General features: G+C 39.4%; 1 protein-coding gene across 2 annotated transcripts in view; it reads right to left on the bottom strand.

The window, feature by feature from the left end:
• Positions 1-520: 520 nt before the first annotated feature.
• The window catches only part of EDNRA (endothelin receptor type A), a gene marked incomplete at both ends in the record, with an annotated part of 54,223 nt that continues 28,554 nt past the window's right edge, over positions 521-26,189 (bottom strand). The window contains 5 exons of one of the 2 annotated variants that reach the window (XM_082653524.1): positions 521-661; positions 2,929-3,037; positions 3,698-3,831; positions 8,170-8,322; positions 12,537-12,735. In XM_082653524.1, the coding sequence (XP_082509650.1) occupies positions 521-661; positions 2,929-3,037; positions 3,698-3,831; positions 8,170-8,322; positions 12,537-12,735 (736 nt within the window). The remainder of the gene's footprint in view (positions 662-2,928; positions 3,038-3,697; positions 3,832-8,169; positions 8,323-12,536; positions 12,736-26,189) is intronic. The other variant, XM_082653523.1, reaches the window with a different exon arrangement.

Genomic DNA, 26,189 nt, shown 5'->3' with positions numbered 1-26,189 from the left:
AGGCAACTATGCAGTTAAAAAATACTGGCACTGAAGGACATTTCAAATAAAAGAGACTTAAACCCATACCATGTTTGGCCAAAAAAACAAAATTACTTTAAAAAAATAGAAAACCTTGTTATAATTTCTAAGCTTTTCATGGTGACCAGTTCTTACGGAACATTCTACAGAACCGCCATGAAAGCTAGCCACGTACTCGAAAACTCTATTTTCATGCAAAGATAGTATATATCCTTCTGGTTTAACTGAACAATCTCCTTTCCCCCGCCAACTCCCACCATTTTTTAGGGCTGAATATAACATGCAGAATATGTAAATTAGATAAATCAAAGTAAGATTCGTTGAATTTGTGGGTATAAACCAGTCAACCCTTCAATGTTTTGGAAAACATTTTTCCAGGGGGTGGTACTGAGTCATGGGAGAAGGATGGAAGAAGAGATTTCTGGAGATGCAGTTGTTGCGTTGATTTTTTTTTCTCCAATAGTATTTGAAGTATATTGATGAATGTTCCTTAAGATGTTTAGTTTATACTGTCCTTGTGGCTGCTCCTCTCTGTGTTATGGTTGTTTTGTTCATGGTTCTTCCATTGGATGCTTGTTCCATTCATGGGGACTGAGGTCATCAGACTCTTGGACTGGTAACAGCAGCAGCAGAGGCAAGACTGGGAGAAGGAATAGACTCGAATTAAGACGAGGCTACCAGGGCTTCCCTGGTGGCACAGTGGTTAAGAACATGCCTGCCAATGCAGGGCACATGGGTTCGAGCCCTGGTCTGGGAAGGTCCCACATGCCGTGGAGCAGCTAAGCCTGTGCGCCACAACTACTGAGCCTACACACCTAGAGCCTGTGCTCTGCAACAAGAGAGGTCACTGCAATGAGAAGCCCGCGCACTGCAACGAAGAGCAGCTCCCGCTCACTGCAACTAGAGAAAGCCCACGCTCAGCAATGAAGACCCAACGCAGCCAAAAATAATTAAAAAAAAAACAAAAAAAACAGATGAGGCCAACAACCTGTTCCCTGCAGAACCTGGAGGCCTACCAACAAAGGGTGAATGTCTGTAGGCATTTGAGGACAGAGTGTGAGCCTTACTAGTAATGTAGGGTAGGGAGTTTGTAACCTCTAGGGAGAAGTTAAACAGTTTATTCTACTGCAAAGCAACAGATCCCTTGTTTCTTGTTTTAATTTATTCACCAAGTCAAAGAGGAAGGGAAGGCAGTGTTGGTGGAGGGAGAGTGTTCAATGATTTGGGGTGGGCATGAGTGGAAAGGGCTGGGAGGGTCCTGGCATTTCATTTTTTTAAGTGTTTTTAAAAATCATTATTATTTAAAAAAATATCTATTTATTTGGTTGTGCTGGGTCTTAGTTGCGGCACACAGGATCTTTCAGTTGCAGCATGTGGGAACTAGTTCCCCAAACAGGGGTTGAACCCAGGCCCCCTGCATTGGGAGTGTAGAGCCTTAGCCACTGGACCACCAGGGAAGTCTCCGGCCTGGCATTTCTTCAGTGTGTACCACCTACTTGGCTCTCTGCATTGGCCACCTCACCTGATGCTCTTAACAGCTTTTGGGGGTAGGTGCTATTTTCCTCATTTTATGAATGAGAAGAGGGAGGCTTAGAGAGGATAATAAGAGGCAGAACTGAACTTAGAACCCAGGACTCTCTCTATTGGGCTCTTCCGCCTGGGTATGCTGCCTTTTTATGAAGATCAGTCAAAACTGTGTTTAATGTCTGAGGGTTTGCACCTTGATTTTTTCCCTTCCCCTCTAGTTAATGTGTAAACTAATTAGAAACTGATATTAACTCCAGATTACGTCATGTATCTGTTATGACCTGCATTTTAGTCAATCTTTCTTAGGGCAGAATCTTTCTTAGGGCATTTCATGACTTGTAAACGTGACCCACTAGACTTCAAAAGTGTGGCAACAAGAACTTCCACACCAGGTTTCATCGATTTCTATGATTTTTTAAAAAATATTTGTCTGTTTCCTTCTAGATTATAAGTTCCACAAGGGCAGTCGCTTGTGTTTTTCCTCTCTTCTATCCCTAATAATAAGAAGCTCGTACTGAGCACTCTCTGTTGTCTCAAGCACTTAACATATATTAACCCACTGCATTCCACCTTATGAGATAGATACAGTGAGCATCTGATTTTACAGATGAGCAAACTGAGGAAGCAGGAGGGGTACCACTTGGAACTGATAAGACAGTTAGCTAGTGCAGAGCTGTGATCTAAATCAAGATTGTTGGCTTCCAGATCCTGCACCCTTGAACTCTATGCTACTCTTTCTAATACGTACCATAAACTGAAGTTAAACATCCTGGCCAAAGATAACAGAATCCAGTTAGGATTAACTTTATGCTAAAATCATTCTAGGAACTGGAAAATGACACCTCAATAGGAAGTGCTTGGAGCTTTGGGAGGACATGGGTTGGCTTAGCTATGGGGAACTTTGAAGAACGGAAGGAAATTGATTTCAAATTAAATTACATTAGTTCAGATTTCCAGATCCATAAACATTTACTTTCCTTGAAAAGGCTATTATTAAGTGTACTGTTAAATAGCGTTTAGCAAGAGATTTCTTAACAATGAGTTTATGTTTTGTTGAGATCATGAATAAATTTTATCTATTCTGTTGGCCTAGAGCTCAAGTTGGAGTATTTCTTTTTAAAGCAGGACACTAAATCGGCATGTTATTAAGTTAGCTCTTTTTGCTTTAACCTCTGAATATGTTGTTGTCTGAATAGATATTGCTTTTCTGTTATGCTGACAACTTGACCCTCTTTCTGGGTAACAAAATGTGATTTTTCACTTCTCTACTGAAAAGTACAGCTAGTGAAAGTGATATTTACCACTGGAATGAACCATGCCTGTTGGTTACTTAATATACTCATTTGGTTGTTCTTAAAAAATGCTTGCAAAACGTCTTACCTGGAAACAATTTTTAAATTTCTTGCTCACAAAATATAGAGCTATTGGGTTTATACATGAATTCATGGTTGCCAAGTTAATACCGATGTAATCCATGAGCAGCAAGAAACTAGAACAAAAGAAAATAGAGGAGATAGATTAGAACATGTTTTCAAATCTGCTAACTAGCATTTATCTCTAGAATAAGCATTTTTCTTGCCCAGAAGCCATTTCTTATAGGTGGCAGTCAGATTTTTTTTTTTTTTTAAGTCCTTGTTTTTTTTGTTTTTGTTTTTGTTTTTTTCGGTACGCGGGCCTCCCACCGCCGTGGCCTCTCCTGCCGCGGAGCACAGGCCCCGGACGCGCAGGCCCAGCAGCCATGGGCCACGGGCCCAGCCGCTCCGCGGCATGTGGGACCCTCCCGGACCGGGGCACGAACCTACGTCCCCTGCATCGGCAGGCGGACTCCCAACCACTGCGCCACCAGGGAAGCCCTTAAGTCCTTGTTTAAATGGTAATTTCAGTTCTGCAGAACATTTACACATATACCCAGCACTTGGTTAACCCAAACTATTATGCACAGCCCCAGGAGGGGAGCAGCAAAATTACTGATATGGCTTGCGCAAATTTTTGAGATCAGTTGTGGGCTATGTCAGCTAAAGAAAAACAATCAACTTCGCAGTTTTAATTTTCAGGGCTATTGAGAATGTAGAGTAGGTGGTTTTGTAAAAGTCTTATAAATATGAAATCAGAGAAACTCCAGTTTCCTCCTGAGTACAGAGGATCATACCTAAGTAATTCACATCGGTTCGTGTCCATTTCATCATACACGGTTTTCTTCAAAATACGGCTTAAATGAAGAGGGAACCAGCACAGAGCGAAAATTACGACCAAACAGAAAACTGTTTTTGCCACTTCTCGACGCTAAAGGAAAGTGAGAAAAAAAAAAAAAAAGACAATAAGTTTAGTGTTTCTCTACTAGAGGAAAGAGCTACACAAAAGGAAGTAGTAAATTGGGGAAGAGTAACTCGAAGAAATGCCAGAGCAGCCTGCCCCTCACCATGCCTCCACCTCTTCAAGATTTGGAGTCCAGGGAATTCCCTGGAGATCCAGTATTTAGGACTCTGTGCTTCCACTGCAGGGGGCACAGGTTCCATCCCTGGTTGGGGAACTAAGATCCTTCACGCAGCACAGTGTGGCCAGAAAAAAAAAACAAAAAGAAAAGAAAAAGAAAACATTTGGAGTCTAATTTCTAAGCAAGGAGCTGCTAGTGATTCTTTTGGGGCAGCTGCCAGGAAGGATGTTGGGCTCAGGCTGGTCAACAGGGCCAAGACAGAGGTTCGATGGTGGGCAGAGGTGGGGACTGGCTGGGGTTGAGCCAACACCGTGGCTGGGTCTGTGTGTGTGTGTATGTTGAATATGTGGGGTGAGGGTTAGTTAAAAGTCTCAATAGCAGTTAATTCACCAGCATTAATGACAGCATGGCAGTCAAGGTGACTGACCCTAGCATGATAAAAAATGGACAAATCTAGGGAATTCCCTGGTGGTCCAGTGGTTAGGATTGTGTACTTTCACTGCCGAGGGCTGGGTTCAATCCCTGGTTGGGGAACTAAGATCCCGCAAGCCGTGCAGCATGGGGGGAAAAAAAAGGACAAGTCTAAAAAGATATTTGGAAAGCAAAACAGGAGTAGGAAACAGAAAAGAAAAAGGAAGAACAACGTGTTTTCTCCATTTCTTGATCTTGGAGAAACCTGGCATTGGGATTTTTTTGCTTTTAAAATTCTTTCATTAATGACATGGACATGTAGTTTCCAAGGATATATTGTTTACAAATAGAGGGATGAGGGTAAAGGATTATCAGCAATGACGATTAGAAAAACTGGGACATGTTGACCCTGGCTTGACTCCAATGGCAGGTTTACATGCTTTGGGGTCTGCATAGGATCAGCAAAACCATAGGTTAAGAATTATCTGCAACCAGTCATTTGTGTGCATTGTACTTGAGTATTACAGGGCATGCGTTTGGAAGCCCCACTGGGAATGTAAAATGCAACTTGTCTGTAACTGGAATCACTTAATGTCAAAATAAAACTGATTGAAAACAGGGTTTGGAAGGGTAATGCTGGTTCAACCCGAAGCATATAGCGTTAAGTATGGGAAGCCTACAATAAACCCACATGATTAATAGAGCCATTTAAAAAGATTTCAGGGCAGTTGTCACAAATTGTGGCTCTAGTCCCAAGAACTGGGAGTTCTTTAATCTTTCAGAGTTAGCTGGCTAGTTAGCTGGGCTATGACTTCAGAGAATGTATAAACTGAACGATGATTGAGAGAAATAAAGGATTCCTTTATTTATTAATCTACAGGAATGGGGGATCATTTTAAAGGGCCAATTTTGTATACACAGAAAGACAGTGTGCCCAGAAAAATAGAAAAGGAGGGTGTTGGGGAGAGGTTACATCCCCTGTGCACATCCTCAAAGAGGATAACTTTTTAATACGTTGCCATGACACTCTGATGTTTGGTTAATCAATATCCATTCTTCTGTTTTCCTTACTATCAGTCAGATCCTTGCTTTTGTCATGGCAGCACGGGAGCCTGGCCTCCTCATCTGCATAGTTCTTACCAATTACATTAAGTAGAAATCGTTGTGTGGAGTTTCTGGAAAAGTTACTTAAAAGTGGGGGATAGGACTTCCCTCGTGGTCCAGTGATTAAGACTCTGCTCTTCCAGTGCATGGGACACGGATTCAATCCCTGGTGGGGGAACTAAGATCCCACATGCCGTGGGGCGTGGCCAAAAAAAACGTGGGGTATACTCCTTTGGCGCACACACACTAATGTGATCGGTGTTCTTCCCTTTCTTGTGCCTGGATAGAAGATAGAATGGTAGAGCTGTAGCGGCTGTCTTCCAATAAAAATGGAAAGGTCAGTACACCAGCAGAATCCTGGCTTCTGAGTCCCTTGACCACTGAGCCAATGACATCTGAACTTCTTGCCATGGGAGAAAAATAAACCCCTACTTGGTCTCCTCCCTGTTATTTTGGGTTTTCTGCTACCAGCATCCAAACACAATCCCTAAGTGATAAAAGGTATCGTCGGTATAATGAAGAGAAATTTGAGAAAACCACACAAGAAGCAAGACCAAAAGCCATATTGGTTATTGGACAGAGTGGCAGCGTCTTTCACTCTGAGCTAGCTTCCCTGCCATCCCACTTGAAGGCCTTCCAGCCAGGCTTGCTCTCCTGCTGTTAGAACCTGCTCTAGCTTTGAGTGAGACACGAGGGAATATCTATTGCATGGGGACCAAGTCTTGGGTTCTGATCTCCATTTGGTTGAGTCAATCTCTTAAACACCTGTATAATAAGGGTAATGCCTGTCCAGCTTATCTCACAGGGTGTTTGGAGGAATCAAATACCAAAAGGACATGGAAATGCTCTTTAAAAACTTTAAAAAATGCTATGAAAATGTGAAGCAGCAGCATCTTATTACCGCTCCCAATCCCCATTCAATTATTTTTAGAGCAGTTGCCACTCATAGCTTAAATAGGCTCAGTCGTGGTGCTTGTGCAAAATCAACATTTTAAAACACTGTTTTCCACAAATCTATTCTAATTAGTTATCTTCATTGCAGGAATGAGCCATAATAATTGCTTAGTATGTTTCACATCTGGAGTACTTGAAACATTCATGCCTGGATGATGTCATACTAAAGTTTCTCAAGATAATTTTCCTGTTAAATTATAATAAAAGATAATAGCTACCATTTGTATAACATGTTAGATTTTATAAAGTATGTGTATGCACATTAATTCCTTTGATTCTCATAATAACACTGATTCATATATTATTATGTCCAATTTATAGATTTTTTGAGCTGACGCTCAAAAAGAAATCAGTCCTCTAGCTGAAAAGTGTTGCCAATGAAGAATGATGCTTGTTGTATGGTCATCATACAGGGCAGATTTCCAGGCTCCATCAACAACTCACATTAACTTTTGGTATGGTTCATCATCCTTATATACTTGTCTGTTGAAACTGAAAACTTACCCATAGTCCTAGTTTTACTCTTTGAATTAATATATATCAACATTTTCTGACTAAACTATGAGTTGGGTTCTATTAGACACTGCACATGCCTTAGGTCATCCCTTTGATGTATTATTCTATACATTTCATTTAAAATTTTTAAGACTCAAAATTAAGTTGGTATTTGTACAGAAAAGTGCAGGTATTATTATATACATTTTCTGAAGAACTAGAAGTTCAGAGAGATCAAGCAATTTTCCCAGTGTCACAGAGCCAGCAAATATAAGCTTCACAGTTTTATCTGTTCTGTTTCCTGCCTGGGAAGGACCAATAGCGTCCTAATGACACGTTCAGATTTCTTCTAGAACTTTGAGCCCTCCAAAATGTGGCTTCTTATGTACCCAATCCCGTTTCCTACCATGACTCTTACCTTAGATGTTGCTCTAATGAGGTCCATCTTTTTTTCCAGTTCCCCAAATGCATGGTGCCCATGCTGTGTTCTACTAGACCTCTGTCCACCCACCTGAAATGCCCCCTGTCCTTTTCTTCTTCCCCATGGAACCCATTTATCCTCCATGAACAGTTCAATCCCCCTCATACAATTTCTCCATGACTTTACTCATATCCTCCTTGGCTTTCTATAGCAAAGGCTACTTTTTACCACAACTTGTGATTCTATTTTCCAATTATTTCATGTTTGTGTTTTATTTCCACAACAAGACTGCAAAGCCTGCCCGTGGAGAAAGTCATATACTTCTTTTTTTGTCCTGGCACAGTACCAACCCCAGTTCAACGTACTGTTAATCACAAACACGCATGTTTGATACACTCTAGGCAAAATAAATGAATAGTTTCTCTCTGTTTGGGCCCTGCCCGCAGGGCCACCATACAGACAAACAAGACAGTATTTTTTTTTAATTTTTTGCTGTACGCGGGCCTCTCACTGTTGTGGCCTCTCCCGTTGCGGAGCACAGGCTCTGGACGCACAGGCCCAGTGGCCATGGCTCACGGGCCCAGCCGCTCCACGGCACGTGGGATCCTCCCGGACCGGGGCACGAACCCGTGTCCCCTGCATCGGCAGGCGGACTCCCAACCACTGCGCCACCAGGGAAGCCCTGACAGTATTTTTATTTTTAGGAAATCAGGCTAAATCTGCGAAATACAGTATTCATAGGCCTTTTGTTGTCAAGGACAAAACAGTCTTGGTCACATCTTCACGATCTTATTAGATTTACCTGTTTCAGGTGTTCACTGAGGGCAATTCTCAGGCTGCCGTTCCTTCTGTTTAACATCTCACAAGTCATGAGGGTGTAGAAGATCGCGGTGCACACCAGGGGCATGCAGAAGTAGAACCCAAACAGCCACCAGTCCTTAACATCTTGGTAGAACTGGAAAGAGAAGAGAAGGGAGAGAGGAAGAGGAGCATTATAATGAAAATTAGCTGTACAGCACCTCTGGTGGCTTCAACATTTTCACGCTTGCAGATATGTTTGTATATTCATGCTCTCTGGTTGTGGTAATGGGCTTGGAGGTGGTAGTCAAAACAACTAAATTGGAAACTCCAGACATTATCTTGGCTTTATAATAGCACACAAAGAAATTGCATTAAAAATTGTCCTGACAAACAGCGCTATTCACCATAGCCAAGACACAGAAGCAACCTAAGTGTCCATTGACAGATGAATATACAATGGAATATTGCTCAGCCATAAAAAGAATGAAATAATGCCATTTGCAGCAACAAGGATGGACCTAGAGATTATCATACTAAGTAAAGTAAGTCCGAAAGAGAAAGACAAATATCATATGATCTCACATGTGGAATCTAAAATATGATACAAATGAACTTATCTATGAAACAGAAACAGATTCACAGACATAGAGAACAGACTTGTGGTTATCAAGGGAGGGGAGGGAGGGATGGATTAGGAGTTTGGTATTAGCAGATGCAAACTATTATATATAGAATGGATAAGCAATAAGGTCCTACTGTATAGCACAGAGAACAATATTCAATATCCTGTGATCAAACATAATGGAAAAGAATATGAAAAAGAATGTATATATATGGATAACTGAATCACTTTGCTGTACAGCAGAAATTAACACAACATTGTAAATCGACTGTACTTCAATAAAATAAATTTAAAAAATTATCCCAACAAAGATATTTTGAATAAACTGAAGTTGGTTTTAATTACACAGGGCAAGAGCCCTAATCAATAAAAAGAGCTCCCTTCCAAAGCTCATAAAACATGATTTTGAGACATACAGACTCTTATCTTTGTTGGTGATTCTCAACATTTTGCTAGTGCCTGGCTTACTTCTGACTATTGTGGTTCGAGTGTACTTAATGTGCCTATCTAGTCTGGAAACAGTGAGGGTTATGAATGGCTTATCTGTGGAGTTCCGGTTACTGGGAATTAACCCTTTGTCTGGTATGTCTGCTATGTGACCTCGCAGCCAGCCAGTTTGAGCCATCAATAACTCTGCCCTTTCTCGCTCTCTTTTAATACTTACCACCTGGAAACCATTGAGGCAGTGTAGCTTATCTGAAGGCACACTGAGCATTATCTTCCTGAGGACAGGATTTGTAAATACCAGGATGACTCAGTTTTATGAGTTCTTGAAAGAGAAAATATAATACCCAATAAAAATGGAAATTAGAAAATTACATCTAAATTCTTCGTCCCACTAAATTAATCACCAGCTTGGGAAGAAATGCTGTTCCTTTTCTTATGCTGTTTCTCCAGATTGTTTATTTACTAAGGATAATGCAGCCTCCTGTAATATCTCAGTTCCCACAGTAAAAAATAATCACACTGCTCTGTGAAAAACGGGAGAGTTTCTGAATATAGAAAGAGGCCCAGTGGGCTGCATTTATAACATGTCTATTAAAATATTCTTTAAATGGTTCCTGAGGAAAAGAAGTTCTGGGCAGGGGTTCTTAAATATTTTTATGCCATAGATTGCCTTCTGGTGTAGACTATAATTCTTTCTGAGAATAATACTTTTATGTGCATGAAATAAAATATGTAAGATTACAATGGAAACCAATTACATCCAAACACAGATATCAAAATATGAAAAAGAAAGTTCTGATGTAGTAATATATGTGTTTATTAACAAATTAAATCACAGATCTAATGGTGGTTCTATCAGAATGTAGAAGCAATGATGAATGTAAATGATATTTCGAGATTATACAACTGTTATGTGGTATGAAATGTCTGTTATTTCTATTAGTGAAAAAATCATGGTAGTGCTAAATACTACTGTGGTTTGTTGCCTACTTTCATATTAGAAGGAAATGATAAATTTCAGTTAGAAGTTAGTGAAAATAAACATGTAATTTCCTTTCCATTCAAGTTTACAAACCTCTGAATTCTAGCCTCAGGTTAAGTGCAGACTCCCAAAGGAGTTGGTTTATTCAAATCTGTTTATACAAATATATTCCTATTCACATCACACTGTAGAAAGATTTTAGTACTGAACTTAAAAAAACAAACAAAAAATCAGAAGAACTCTCTCTTCATTTAAGTGCAACACAAACACTCCTTGGAGGACCCCCTTCCTTTGTACCCCCTTCTTCTGGGTGCATTGCTGACTGGGTGTGACTGCCTACAAGCAGCTGCGGAGGGCCTGGAAGCTGACCCTACCCTACCTGGGACTGGATGGAGTTCCCTGCCCCTTCCATGGTAGAGGCCTGTTGAGAATGGGGTCACACATTTCTTTTGAACTGATGTCACCAGCAAGGGTATGGAGGGACCTCCCTCCAGTCTAGGTTAGAGCAAAGTTGAGGAGGAAAGAGTGGAAAAAGAGGGGGAATCACATTAGAGAAAGAGAACAGGAGGGGAAAGAGAATCCTAAAACTTTAGACTTGGAATGAAACCTTCAAAATCATCAGTTCAAACTCATACCCTATACTGCAACCCTCCGGGCGCCCGCCAGCCACAACGCTCCCGCCAGCCTGAAGGGCAGCTACTCTTAGCTTCACCTCTAGAAAGGATATGCATCCTTGTGAAGAAACCCATTTCATTTTGTCCAGCTGGAATGGTCAGTAAGTTCCTCTTTTTTTTTTTTTTTTTTTTGGCCACACTGCGCGGCTTGCGGGATCTTAGTTCCTTGACCAGGGATTGAACCCATGACTTCCATGAGTCCTAATCACTGGACCGCCAGGAAATTCCCAGTGAGTTCCTTCTTATGTTGAGCCTCTTCTCTCTAATGTTTTAGTCAGGGTTTTCTAGATTGCTCATTCACACTGCCCAAATTCTGATAGCCTCCTACTACTTTGTTTTTCACTGTGGAGGTTGACTTCATAAAAAAGTCAGTGGATCAGCAGAAGACTTTAATTTTAAGGTTGCTAGTTTGGCTGTGTTCATGAGCACTTTTAATTTTGAAACCAGAATTTCCAAGCAGGATAACTGGTCAACTGTAAAACCACTAATTGTGTGAATTTTCCATGGAAGGAAAACATACCTTAAGAGGTCTGTAAAGGATTAAATGTGGAATCTGAACTGCATGAAACTTACATCAAAGTACTCAGTTATGCTGATTTAAGAGAAATAGTTATTCTTGGTTTTCCTCCTCGTTCTACATGTGACTAGTTTTGCAGAGGAAATGTGCATTTTAAATGTGTTTCCTAATACTCTCAGTTATGTAATTAAGCTTTTCAGAAACATTAATGCAGTCAGGTGTATTAAGCAACAATTGAATTTGTTAAACTAAAATGCTTTTTAAAAAAGTTCTGCAAATTTATATTATTTGGGGCTTCCCTGGTGGCACAGTGGTTAAGAATCCGCCTGCCAGTGCAGGGGACGCGGATTCAAGCCCTGGTGCAGGAAGATCCCACATGCCGCGGAGCAACTAAGCCTGTGAGCCACAACTACTGAGCCCACGTGCCACAACTACTGAAGCCCACGCGCCTAGAGCCCATGCTCTGCAGCAAGAGAAGCCACTGCAATGAGAAGCCTGCGCACCACAACGAAGAGTAGCCCCTGCTCTCTGCACCTAGAGAAAGCCCGTGTGCAGCAATGAAGACCCAATGCAGCCAAAAATAAATATTTTTTTAAAAAGAGAAAAGAATCCAAATAAAATAAAAATTAAAAAAATTATTTATATATTAGACAGAATCTGTACTAACATAAGCACACATGAGAATGACTTCCTACTTTGAATTAGTAAATCTATCTTTAAAAACTGTGTGAGCAATGTGCATTTCCCCAAGTAACATCAAATAAGCATCAGCGTGTCTGTCAGATGGAAATTGTGCTGTACTCCTTATTATCAAAACAAATAGCACGACATGCATACACATCAATCTCTCTTTCTTAGTAAATCGGTTTCAGAATTCTGAGTTGTTTGGTGCAGAGCAATAGTTGTATCTACAGTTGTGCTATAATACAAGAGTGAAAACAAAATAGTTGTTTTATTCAAGAAGCTAAGCCCTGGTTTAACATCTGCTTTTCATGCAATTAAAGAATATTTGACTGAACTAACAGAGTAAACCACACTCGGCAGTGTAGAGATATCAACAAATCTTGGTGATGGTAAATGAAGACCTTCTCCCCTCCCCAGTTAATTTCCTTTAAACTTTTCATACCTCCATGAATTTTGACGTGGCATTGAGCATACAGGTTTTGTGCTGTTCACCCTTGTATTCAAAGGGCACCATGACGAAGCCGATTGCTTCGGGGATGGCCAGGATAAAAGAAAGGATCCAGATGGAGACAATCTCAATGGCTGTGACCAAGGGAATCCCAATTCCCTGAACACGACTCCAGGAGGCAACTGCTCTGTACCTAAAAAAAAGGGGGTGATGGTACCAAGTGGTTAGGAAATTTTAAGTTTATTTCAATTAAATGAAAATTATAAATGCTGGAAAGATCCTTCCTTTGGCCAGTGACCAACCATTAGCTTTTTAGGAATTTTCTGTGAGTCCTGGTGTGAAAAACAAGTGGGGCTATTAAAAGTTCTACCCATTTGGAGTTCAACTGGCTGGCAGGCCTGAGTCTGAGATCTTCACTTGGGGCCCATCGAAATCTCCTGAGAATTTAGGATGTGGCAGCAGAGATGGGTGTGCTATGTTTATTAAGCTGGGGGGAAAATTGGATGATGGAAGGGGTAGTGAAAGCTGCTGGTACTTGTTATGGTAATGTCTTATTTCTGTTTCTATATTAAAAAAACTCAAAATATTATCTATGAAGTGGATCTAGATATCCTTAAGTGAATAGTGACCATAGATATTCCATTGTTTTCTCCCTTCCTCTACCCTCGAAATATGATCACAAGTGGGCTTGTACCAGGTGGCTGTTTTAGTAAATAAATATTTCTAATAATTATATTTGAAAATGTCAAAGAATAACTATATCTCTCCCATATGGCCCTGTGCTAGACTATATAAAACTGAGCTAAAGATAGCTTGGTTCCTAAACTTTAGGGTTTACAGTTTAATAGGAAAGAATGGTTCATACAGAAGCATAAGATATATATATAACTGAACAATCATGCCAATCAAAGCACTAACTGGGGGACTTCCCTGGTGGCGCAGTGGTTAAGAATATGCCTGCCAATCCAGGGGATACCGGTTCGAGCCCTGGTCCGGGAGGATCCCACATGCCGCGGAGCGACTGAGCCCGTGCGCCACAACTACTGAGCCTGCGCTCTAGAGCCTGCGAGTCACAACTACTGAAGCCCGTGTGCCACAATTATTGAAGTCCATGCACCTAGAGCCCATGCTCTGCAACAGGAGAAGCCACCACAATGAGAAGCCCGCGCACCGCAAAGAAGAGTAGCCCCGGCTCACCGCAACTAGAGAAAGCTGGCGTGTAGCAACGAAGACCCAACGCAGCCAAAAATAAATAAATAAATACATTAAAAAAAAAAAAAAAGCACTAACTGGCATTAAGAAATTGTGTTTGCCTTATATTTTACCTTAATATTTTATGATGATAATCACATTTACATGTTAAGTCTAAAGAAACTTTGGTTTCAGAAACTATGCTCTTTGACATGAGATGATGGTCTGGTGCTGCTTTCAGACTTACTATTAAGAAGGGACCTGTGGTACAATATTTTTGTGACTTCATTCTTGAAATTTTTGCTGCTGTTGTAATGGAAAGGAAACATTTTCTTTTAATAGCTTTCATTAGATAGTGCCAGAAAAAGGCTGTAAAACAGACCAAGGCGTTGAGACAGGTGCACGTGGGTTTGTAGGCCAGGCAGCTTAATGGGAAAGATTAGTTAGCAGCACCAAGGCAAGATACAAGCTACCCATAGCCACCAAAATGAGCCCCTATCATTTATAGTTAGTGTTCTGTCTCAGTACAACTAAAACGCACACCTGTGAAAACACAACTCCTAGGAATTATGCTACCTGTTCTTCACTGTAGATTAGAAACTATAGTTTTGGTATGCACGATGATGCCACGTGGCATATATACAGCACACTTTGCTGGAGAAATGTTTTGCAAAAGATTTTTAGGATAAATAAGATTGGTGTACAATAAGAATCTCTGAAAAAGTCCAGATTAGTTCAGAATGGAATAAAATACAGCTATGCAAACAGACCAAGAAAATCCTTTTACAATGTAGCCAACACTGCATTTGAAAATTTATGGTTATTGCCAGTGGGATGAAGACTGCTATATATTCTGCTTTCTATTTCTGTTTACTTTTCTTTGCTGCCTTATTAGACTGGCAGCCTGATGTCCAGTAAAAGCTAAAAGGAACGGAGACAGAATGTCTATATCCCAAGGCTGTCCATGAGTTATATCTGTTTCTTCTCCCCTCCTCTTATCAGGAAAGGTGATGTAAATAAAACACTTTATCTCTTAAGAGAGAAAGCCAGATTTCTTAGGCAGGATTGGAGATAGAAGGTGGTTTAGTAAGAAAATGTGATCTACACGTTCTAATGATAAATATATTCACAGACCAGCTTCATTTTGTAATGTGCCCATGAGTTCCCAGAATATGACATATCTATAATCCAGTGTGAATTCAACATTTAAAAATAAATAGAAGTAATTTTTAGTGCCTAGTTGAGCAAATGATTCATAATCAGTCTGCTCCTTCATTAACCCACATGACTGAGAATTAGAATATTTCCCATTTGTAATCACACTGATCTTAATAACATCTCCATGAGATGAGAAAACAACCATAAGAGCGATTAGAAACACTCACGTGTGATGCTGGAGGTGCAGAAAGGTGTGGAAAATAAGAAATACTGGATGTTCCCAAAATGATTTCTATTTGGGTGATAATGACACAACAGATCATACACAATATGTTCTCCTTACTAGGTGTGATTATGAAGAGCCTGCCAACAAAAACTATTCCGGAAATAATCCCTCCTCTTTAAAATGCTTTCTTCACTTGGCATTGACCACATTCTGCTAGTTTTCCTCCCGCTGATGGGATTGGCCACTCCATCTCATCTCCTTGGCTGGATCATGCCCATGCCTCAGATTCTTAGTGTTGGATTTCTCCTTAGTCCTCGCACCTCTTTTCTTTTCTATCTACACCCTCTCTCTTTGTGATCTCATCTAGTCTCATGGCTTTAGTATCATTTAAACTCTCTATATGCTGATAATTAATTCTCAAATTTATAACTCTAGCCTAGAGCCTCACCTCTAACTCTAGATTTGTATATCCACCTGCCTACTTGAGGTTTCCACTCGGATATCTAATAGGCACTGAAACTCACCCAAACCAGACTCCTGGTCTTCTTCCTTGCCCCCTTCCTTGCCTTCTCTCTAGTCGTTACCATCTCAGGCCCAGAACTTTGAAGTTAGCCTTCCCTCCTCTTTTTCTCTTCCACCACACATCCAATTCTTTAGCAAACCTTGCAACCTCTTCCTTCAAAACGTATCCAGATGCAACCACTTCTCACCATCTCGCCAGTTACCACCTGCCTGGATTATTGTAATAGCTTCCTAACTGGTCTCCCTGTGTCCACTTCGCCCTCCTGCAGTTTGCCCTGAACACAGCAACTGGGGTGAGCCTGTTAAAATGTAAGCCAATCATGTCACCCCTCTGCTCAGATCCCCCAGTGGGCTCCCACCCCAGTGGGAATGCCTACAGGTGTCCTCAGAGCTGCCTCCTCACTTCCTTCAGATCTTTACGCAATGGTGTCTTTTCACAGAGGCCTTCCCTGAATACCCTATTTAAAACTGCCAGATTCCCCTCCAGATGTACCCTGTCCCACTCAGCCTGATTATTTTTCTCCATAGCACTTACTACTATGGGACCAATCAAATATGTTACTTATTTATTTTGTTTATGTTCTATGTCCACCTCTCCCTTTTGAATATAAGCTCCATAGGGCAGACATCTTGCATGTTGGTCACAAGACCTACAACGATAGGTGCTGAATAAATATCTGTTGAATTAAGAATATTTCTTTGTTCGTTTCCTTACCATGCATTTGTCTTTATTGGCCAAAGCCAATATACATTCCAAAGAGTTTCTTATTTTTCAAGCCAGCCCTGAATTAGGCAACAGATAAAGAGCTAATACTTTCAGAATCCTAGAACACAATAATTTAAAACCAAGCAGGACCTCTGGGCTGAAATTTCTCCCTTTGTGTTCTCTTTGGGAACCTGAGGAGGGGTGTGTCACCAAGTCCTCTGCCTGGTCTCCAGTGAATGTGGGGCGCCTGGGCCAGGGCTCTGGTCTGCCAAGTCCCAGGGGAGTCTTTTCCCATGACACCACCGTGAACTCTGTCATGTGACATGCCAAAATACAAGAATAAATTACATGTTTTGTTTATGTAAAGATGTTTGTTACTGTATGTGTCTATAAATAGATTTTTACATGTTTTCAAGGCTAGAGGCATTAAATGCATGTCTTTCAATCTTTAAGGTATGATCTGGGAAACTCATTAAACTGAAAATAAATATTATTGAATGTACTTTAAAACAGTGTAAAAGAAAACTTCAATTCAAAAGATCACTTCAGCAAAATCTATTTTCATTTCTTCTTATTCTTTGCCCATTTCTATTCTCATAAGTGTAGTTTGAATATAATTATATTATAATCTTGTCAGTTACAATTTTTTTTTTGGCTTTATTTGCTTTTCATGTTTCTACATAGGCATGGCATTTATTAATTTCAAGGCTACCCAGTATAACAAGATATTGATACAATTTACCTAAATCTTCCTCCTATGATCACATCATTTCTAGTGTTTCAAGGTTGTGAATAACATGCCTATAAATATGTTTGCACGTACAGATTTTTTTTTCTTTTTGAATGATTTTCCTGGGTTAATTATCTTGAGTGAGATTACTAAATCAAGGGAATGAAAAAGTAGCTTAAGTACCTTTAAAAAATGTTTCTCCTAAGTGCCTGTCAATGCTTGCCTTCATTAAAATTTATTTTTCTTCAGTTTTGCCACTTCCATAAGGTAAAGTGGCACTCATATCTTTATGTCTGCATATCTTTTTATTTTATTTTATTTTGCGGTACGCGGGCCTCTCACTGTTGTGGCCTCTCCTGTTGCGGAGCACAGCCTCCGGACGCGCAGGCTCAGCGGCCATGGCTCACGGGCCCAGCCACTCCGCGGCATGTGGGATCTTCCCAGACCGGGGCACGAACCCGTGTCCCCTGCATCGGCAGGCGGACTCTCAACCACTGCGCCACCAGGGAAGCCCTGCACATCTTTAATTGAGAAAACGTGACCCTTTGTAATGTTTGTTTATGATTCGTGTCTCCTATGTGTTAGGCAGACCAATTGCCATACAGAGGTTTGGGAGCAAAATGCCAGCATGAAGAACTTTATAGAGAAGCCAGGTGAAGTGGATTAAAAGATAGCTGCAGGAAGGAAACCATAAACAAGACGAAAAGACAACCCTCAGAATGGGAGAAACTATCTGTAGACGAAGCAACTGACAAAGGATTAATCTCCCAAATATACAAATAGCTCATGAAGCTCAATATCAAAAAAACAAACAACCCAATCCAAAAGTGGGCAGAAGACCTAAATAGACATTTCTCCAAAGAAGATATACAGACTGCCAACAAACACATGAAAGGATGCTCAACATCACTAATCATTAGAGAAATGCAAGTCAAAACTACAATGAGATACCACCTCACACTGCTCAGAATGGCCATCATCACAAAACCTACAAACAGTAAATGCTGGAGAGGGTGTGGAGTAAAGGGAACCCTCTTGCACTGTTGGTAGGAATGTAAATTGATACAGCCACTATGGAGAACAGTATGGAGGTTCCTTAAAAAACTACAAATAGAACTACCATACGACCCAGCAATCCCACTACTGGGCATATACCCTGAGAAAACCATAATTCAAAAAGAGTCATGTACCACAGTGTTCATTGCAGCTCTATTTACAATAGCCAGGACATGGAAGCAACCTAAGTGTCCATCGACAGATGAATGGATAAAGAAGATGTGGCATATATATATACAATGGAATATTACTCAGCCATAAAAAGAAACGAAATTGAGATATTTGTAGTGAGGTGGATGGACCTAGAGTCTGTCCTACAGAGTCAAGTAAGTCAGAAAGAGAAAAACAAATACCGTATGCTAACACATATATATGGAATCTAAGAAGAAAAAAAAAAGGTCATGAAGAACCTAGGAGTAAGACGGGAATAAAGACACAAACCTACTAGAGCATGGACTTGAGGATATGGGGAGGGGGAAGGGTAAGCTGGGACAAAGTGAGAGAGTGGCATGGACATATATACACTACCAAATGTAAAATAGATAGCTAGTGGGAAGCAGCTGCATAGCACAGGGAGATCAGCTCGGTGCTTTGTGTCCACCTAGGGGGGTGGGTTAGGGAGGGTAGGAGGGAGATGCTAGAGGGAGGAGATTTGGGGATATATGTATATGTATAGCTGATTCACTTTGTTATGCAGCAGCAACTAACACAACATTGTAAAGCAATTATACTTCAATAAAGATGTTAAAAAAAAAATAAAAGATAGCTGCAGAGAATGAAATAATGCCATTTGCAGCAACATGGATGGACCTAGAGACTACTAAGTGAAGTAAGTCAGAGAAAGACAAATATCATATGATATCATTTATATGTGGAATCTAAAAAAAATGATACTAATGAATTTATTTACAAAACAGAGACAGACTCACAGACATAGAAAACATATTTATGGTTACCAAAGGGGAAAGGGGGGGAGGGGATAATTTAGGAGTTTGGGATTAGCAGATACAAACTACTATACATAAAGTATATAAACAACAAGGTCCTACTGTATAGCACAGGGAACTATATTCAATATCTTGTAATAACCTATAATGGAAAAGAATCTGAAAAAGAATATATATTTATATATGTATAACTGAATCACCTTGCTCTACACCAGAAACTAACACAACATTATAAATCAACTATACTTCAGCAACAAAAAAAGAAAAATTAATAATAATAAAAAAGAAAGATAGCTGCAGATATTTGGACATTTCTTCAGTTGGGTCCTTCATCTGGGCTGGCCTGTGGCTCCTTTGACCAGCTGGGCACAGCTGGAACGATGCTTTGTCAGTTTCATGCCTGGCCTCTGAATGGAGCAGCAGGTTCCACCCTGGAGCCCTGAGCCCGCTGGAGGGGTGTTGGACAGCCCTGGACTTCATGGAGAGGGAGATGGGCTCCGCTGAGCTCAGGTGTCCAGCTGTTCTTGCCAAGGGGCCAGTCATGTGAGTCTTGGACCCATGAAGCAAGCTCAGTGGCCAACTGAAATCCACCGTGAGACCGCAGTCGAAGTAACAAGGAGCGGAAGAACCGCCCAAATCCCTGACCCACAACATGGTCAGATAATAAGTAAATGGTGGTTGTTCTAAACCACTAAGTTTGGGGGTAGTTTGTTATCAAGGAAAAATGAGGTAGCAAGATTAACCAGTTACCTGATCTTGACAATAGAAATAAAAGAACGAATAACTATGTGCGACAGGGAACAGACCCCCAAATGAGATCCCAAGTTGCCCTACACCCAGCGTGAAAGGAAAATCATAGCACCAGGAGAATAAGGAGAAACCAAGCCCGAGTCTAAGTAAAAATGAAGTTTTTTAGAAAATCACTTCCATGCTTTCTTGAGTTAGGATAAACCTTTGAGAAGATCATAGAGACCACTAAGCAATTACTTGAAATGAGGGATGAAGAACTGGCTTTGAGTTTGAGGCAAATCAAAGTGCGTTAGTAATGGATCCTTACAACTTTCCCAGGTATCTAATTACACATCATCTGGAGTAGTTGTTAAGAGTTATATCTTTTTTACAGCCTCTTTCCCTAGGCAACTTTTAAGTACAATCTGGAACTGTACCCAGACCTTTTTTACTGGTCTGACCCCCATCATTTTCTGCTTTAAACATGACTGTTAACCTTACAAGGAATAGCATTGAATTCCTCTTCCCAATCCCTGCCACTTCTTTTTTTCCCCCTGAAACAAACTCAGAGTAACTTGTAAAGCTTGTCACTTATGGCAGGTAAGAATACCTATTTGCACTATTGGTAATGGCTGGTTATTCTTGTTTTGTTGGGAAAAATTCATTCATTTTAGAAGTATACTGCTTTAGCATTAGACAAAACTATTTCACTGCTAAAGCTTGGATAGAGGTCAAAATTTGTTTCTAAATTTCCCCAGTCTTTTTCTGAAATTCCTGTTTTATCTTATTCTTAAGTAATTAATGATGTGAAATAAAAATAAATAATAGATTTGAGGAAGAATTAGTGAAAAGCTTTAATAAGACAAGTCCATAGTTGAAATGAACAATGGGAAGTCATCCCATTCTGGTACAAGGGATGCCTTGTAACCTTATTCAGATTAAAAGCCTGGAGTAAGGAAGCTAGACTTTTTCTTTGATCCTAAAGTATTAGTATTCACTGAGCAATCAATGAAGTAATGGAGAAATTGTATAAAACTTGGATGAATAGTTATGTTCATTATTTTCCCTCAAAAACAACAACTCTGAAATGAGACGTAATCATCATATTTAAAAAACAAAACCAAAGAAATCACGGGAACTCTTCCTGGGCCGTAATTTGATTCAGCTCATAGAATGAAAGCAGGGATTCCCAAGTTGCAAATTGATTCATAACAGGTTCCAATTTCCCTCTTTTTACTCCTTGTTTTTTTAAATAAAGGCATTTTCTTATTTTTAGAAGAATATAATGCAACTGAATCAAGATTGAAAGCAAATTGTATCTTATCTTCAGAAATCAAGTGTGAATGATTCATTCTCTAGTGTGAAAGCTTTTGAAATAGAAATGTCAAAATAGATTCCCTACATACCGGTCCCAAAGTTGAGAGTCAGTACCAAATGAAATGTAAAAATAATAAAGAAAGGACCCAGGGAACAAAGGACGGTGAGTTGATTACCCAGAAAAAACCTCCTGGATTCAGGCAGATTTTTGCGAAAGTGGAATTTTAAAACAGTTCTTCTCGTTGATCTAAAACTGAGGTTAAGTCTTAATGAAATAAATGCTTGACATTCTTTTTTCTTTCTTTCTTTTTTCAAACCAAGAACATTTCATGTGCTACATAACTGACAGCTTGTGATTGAACAGTGAGTTAATTTTTCTCCATGCATGAGGTAGGGGAGGACATGGTGTGGGTGAGGTATTCCTACACCAGAAACAGGAATCTATGACCTAATCCCTCCATTTCCACATCCCATCACCTCCCACCACCCCCTTCTCCCTGCCTAAAGGTAGGGTTTACACTGGGGAGATTGAAGCTCAGGAAAATCATCCTCTGAGGTTCCCCCAAGGGAGAAAGAGGCAGCAGAACAAGGTGAGCTAGAGAAGGAATGGAGGATGTTGATGATTTAGCTGGCTGGGGAATCCAACTTCCTGAACACTTCCCTGTGCACTTCTTTCTCCCTGGTTCCCAGGTCATTGTCTTCACAACCATGGAAACTCCTAAAGAACAGCAGCCGGGCCTGATTCTTCATGTCTGTACCTCATACCCTTCTTGCCAAGTCTCTCTGTTGAACTATATTATGAATTATGCTTCTCAATCTAGGGATAATTCATGATACAGTATATCACTGAGGAATAAGTGCCCTAAAGTATTTTTCAATCAAGAAAAAAATTTATTAAATAGATTCATACGAACTACAAAAGGGACCACTATACCATGGCACATAACACTACTCAGAGCATACACTCTAATTTTTGTAACAAGAAAATATATTGCAGGGATGAAAAGTTGCCTATATTTCTTATCAAACCAAGCAAATTCTTTCCTCTCCTTGGCCTCTCTTTTCATCAATGCCTCTCTTCTCAGAGGATTATACCCAGCTGCCTTAAAAAAGGTTTTACTATTTATAGGAGCCAAGCATCTTCCTTGTGTTCCTTCTCCTGTTTTTCATTCTTGTTTGTCATGGGCTGTTCTTGTCTGGGTTTGGTTAGATGTTTCCTCGGAGGTGCAGTTTTCTTAGAACACTGAGTGGCCCTTTCCTAAAACTCGTTATCATCCTATTTTTACCTAAACTTTGGGACAAAGTTTAATTTTTTAAATAAAATTCTGTTTTCCCAGATTTGATGGTGCTTTTGTAAAGGCAAGAGTAGGCATGGAAGTAACTCTGAGCTGGGCATGTACCTGTATTTCTCCACACACACACAGGCCTACATATGCTTACGTTTTAGAGCTACCCAGTCATAGGAAATTAGTGTTAATTTAAAATAAAGGTCATAGGAATGAGCTGGGCAGATGAGAAAAATAAAATGTAGGGAATAGCATGAAGTAAATAAGGAAAATGGGTCACAGAAAATAAAATAAACTTTCATAAGTTTTTTTCTGCTTGCAGAAGAATGTTACATCTGTTACTCTATCCCTTGACATAACTAATACTAATATTTATCATATTCCTTTCAAGGAATTTTATATTCATATACTTATACATATAAATTGCATTTAACATCCCTATCCATTTCCCTAATACAAGGCTGCTTTCAACTTTTTCTTTAAATGATCTTGTAAAGCATGGGTTCACAACCCCTGGGCCACGGATGGGTACCAGCCCGTGGCCAATTAGGAAGAGGGCTGCACAGCAGGAGGTGAGTGGCGGGTGAGCGAGAAAAGCTTCATCTGTATTTACAGCCGCTCCCCATCGCTCGTATTACTGCCTGAGCTCCGCCTCCTGTCAGGTCAGCGGTGGCATTAGATTCTCATAGGAGTGCAAACCCTGCTGTGAACTGTGCATGTGAGGGATCTAGGTTGCACACTCCTTATGAGGATCTAATGCCTGATGATCTGAGGTGGAGCTGAGGGGGTGATGCTAGCGCTGGGGAGCAGCTGCAAATACAGATTATCATTAGCAGAGAGGTTTGACTGCACAGAGATCAATTGCTTGCAGACTCATATCAAAACCCTATCAGTGAGTGGCAAGTGAAAACAAGCCCAGGGCTTCCACTGATTCTGCATTATGGTGAGTTGTATAATTATTTCATTATATATTATAATGTAATAATAATAGAAATAAAATGCACAATAAATGTAATGCGCTTGAATCATCCCGAAACCAAATCCCCCCCACCCCGCCTCAGTCCATGGAAAAGTTGTCTTCCATGAAACCGGTCCCCGGTGCCAAAAAGGTTGGGGACTGCTGTTGTAAGGAACATCTTTGTACCTGACTTCTTTGTTCAAATTTTGGATCATTTCCATAGAATTGATCGTAAAAACTGTAATTACGGGATCAGAAGGCAAAAACATTTGTAGGACTTTAGTTTCTGGAAGGGCTGTTCAATTCCCTACTACTGCCAGATTTTGAGAAACGTGCTTTTTAATGAGAATTTCTTTGATAATATGAACATGATTCATATGTTAGTCATTTTAGTTTCTTCTTTGATGATTTTTATACTCATGCCCTTTTTATATGGAAGTAGTAAGATTTTAATTACTATTTGTATGGCTTCTTTAAATACCAAGAATATTAACATGTAGTTTTGCTGCAAATATTTTCCCTGGATTATTGCTTTATTTATTTGTTTTTTAATTTTATGAATGTTTGATATTCATGTTTTAAAATTTTATGTCCTGAAATGCATTTATAGTTTTATTCAGATTTTCTACCATCCACTTTAGGTTCAAAATGTCTTCCTTTTCTAGAGATCAAAAAGATATTGGTTTATTTTCTTCTATTGCTCTATGGTTTGAGTTTTTGCATGCTTGTGCATAGTGGTTAAGAACGCATACTACTTTTGATTATGGCTCCAAAACTTAGTAGCCAATTGGCCTTGATTAAGCCCTTTCGACCTCGGCTTCCTCATCTGTAAAATGGGGATAATTATAGCACCATCACAGGTGTTGTTATAAGGATTAAATAAAATAATTTCTGGAAAGTATTTTTAACAGGGCCTGGTACATACTAATACTCAATAAATGATAATAATTATAAATATTATTACTGATATATAGTACAAAATAAGACTTTAACATGTTTTTTCCCCCAGACGGTACATAGCACTGTTTATTGATGAATCTTTCCTTTCCCCACTAAAGTGATTTCAGCCTATAATATGTTCTTGTACACTCTGACACCTGTTTCTGTTTTTCCCATTGATTTGTCAATGTGTTTATGTGTGTGTACCACATTGTTTCAAAACTGTAGCTTTATAACATTTAAGAATATCATATAGGAAGAATATGTGTATAGGAAACGTAATTCTTTTAAAAATTGTCATGATCATTTTCTTATTTCTTTTCCCCATATGGGTTTTAGAGTTATATTATAATTTAAAATTTTAATTGGATATTATAATGAAAATACCTAGCTACATCTCTAAATATACAACTCGATAAATACAGGTAGGAAAAATTTTTCATGTATTAGTAATGTAATAGATATAATTTAATGACTTTAATTTTTAGATAATACAATACTTTAGTTACAAGACAAAATGATATTATTGGGGTGCTAGGAGTGGGAACAACAGAATGAGAATTCATTAGTGAATAAAGTCCAGATTATAAATGCTTGCTCAATTTTTTAGGACATGGTCACAGTAGCATAATCTATTATCTGTCAAGTGAAAGTGATACAGTGGCCATCTATTGTATGTAAATATTTTTATGCAGCAGCCCTTAACATCTGATATGATGCAGAAGAAACCTATGTAGACCTCAGGTTTTCCTGGAAATCACTGTGAATCCTACTAATAGGTAATGAAATTATTTCTGATCTTTGTGTTTACCACTGCAGTGGTAGCATTTTTGTCAATAGCATTACTGCAATTTAAACTACTAATGGAATTTTTTGGTTTTAATTTCAGCAATAAATTTATTTTTAATAACACTACTAAACATTTTGTTTAGTGTTTCACAATTATTATAACCATAAATTTATAACAAGGATACCATTATAATTTTCTACTACCAATGGAATGAGTATTTTTATGTTTTAACAGTAACACTTTTGGTCCTGAAAATTAATTGTTAATGATAAATAATGAATATCTGTAAACACTAAAATGTTCTTTAAGAAAGTGGGACTTTTATTTCTATTTTGATGGGACTTAGGTGCTCTGATAAAGTGATTGTCAGAGTGTGAAAGGAAAAATGAAAACCTCTTCTAAATTGTAGGTAAACCACCTAAATAAGACATTAAACAGCATTTGCAAAGGATTATTTTCAATATAGAAAAGCACCACAAAACGTGTTATAGAGTTCCTAACTTCATTTTTTATAATTCCTGCTATGAAAATTAGAAGGTATAGAAAATACCTTCTAGAAGTTCATGGAATTCAGAAGGACTTCTTTCTTGACGCCTTGACATCCATGTTTGAGAAGAATTCTGGAAAGACTCTGAGATACTTGATGGTTTTTTTCAGAGTTGGATCAAGGGGTGCTTCTGTTGTCCTCTTTTTAAAAATTAGGAAGCATTTCAGGTATTCAGAAAAGCATAGATTAGAACATAATTCTGAGTACTCACCACTCAGTTCAACTAATCAAGCATTAGAAACACAATTGAACAGTATCTTCTTTTTTCTAATGAGAAATCTACCATTGAAAATACAGAATGTGGATGTCCTAGAATTTCCTTTTCCAACATTCATTCCATCTAACATGTTCCTTTTTCCTTCGTTGCCATAAGGATGTCAAATGGATATAGTTGGTGAAATGCTCTCGGTACAAGTTGCCTGAACCAAAGATGGCTGGTAATCAACAACTGTGGAAAGCAATTCTAAACAGTAGAGCAAGATCGCTAGTATTTTCATTGCTGGGAACTAATGAACAACTGTCTTGAACACCAATTCTCAAGGCTC

The sequence above is a fragment of the Grampus griseus genome, assembly GCF_964374135.1.
Source record: "Grampus griseus genome assembly, chromosome: 4".
In the NCBI taxonomy this organism is placed as follows: domain Eukaryota; kingdom Metazoa; phylum Chordata; class Mammalia; order Artiodactyla; family Delphinidae; genus Grampus; species Grampus griseus.
This window is presented reverse-complemented; position numbering and strand designations above follow the sequence as displayed.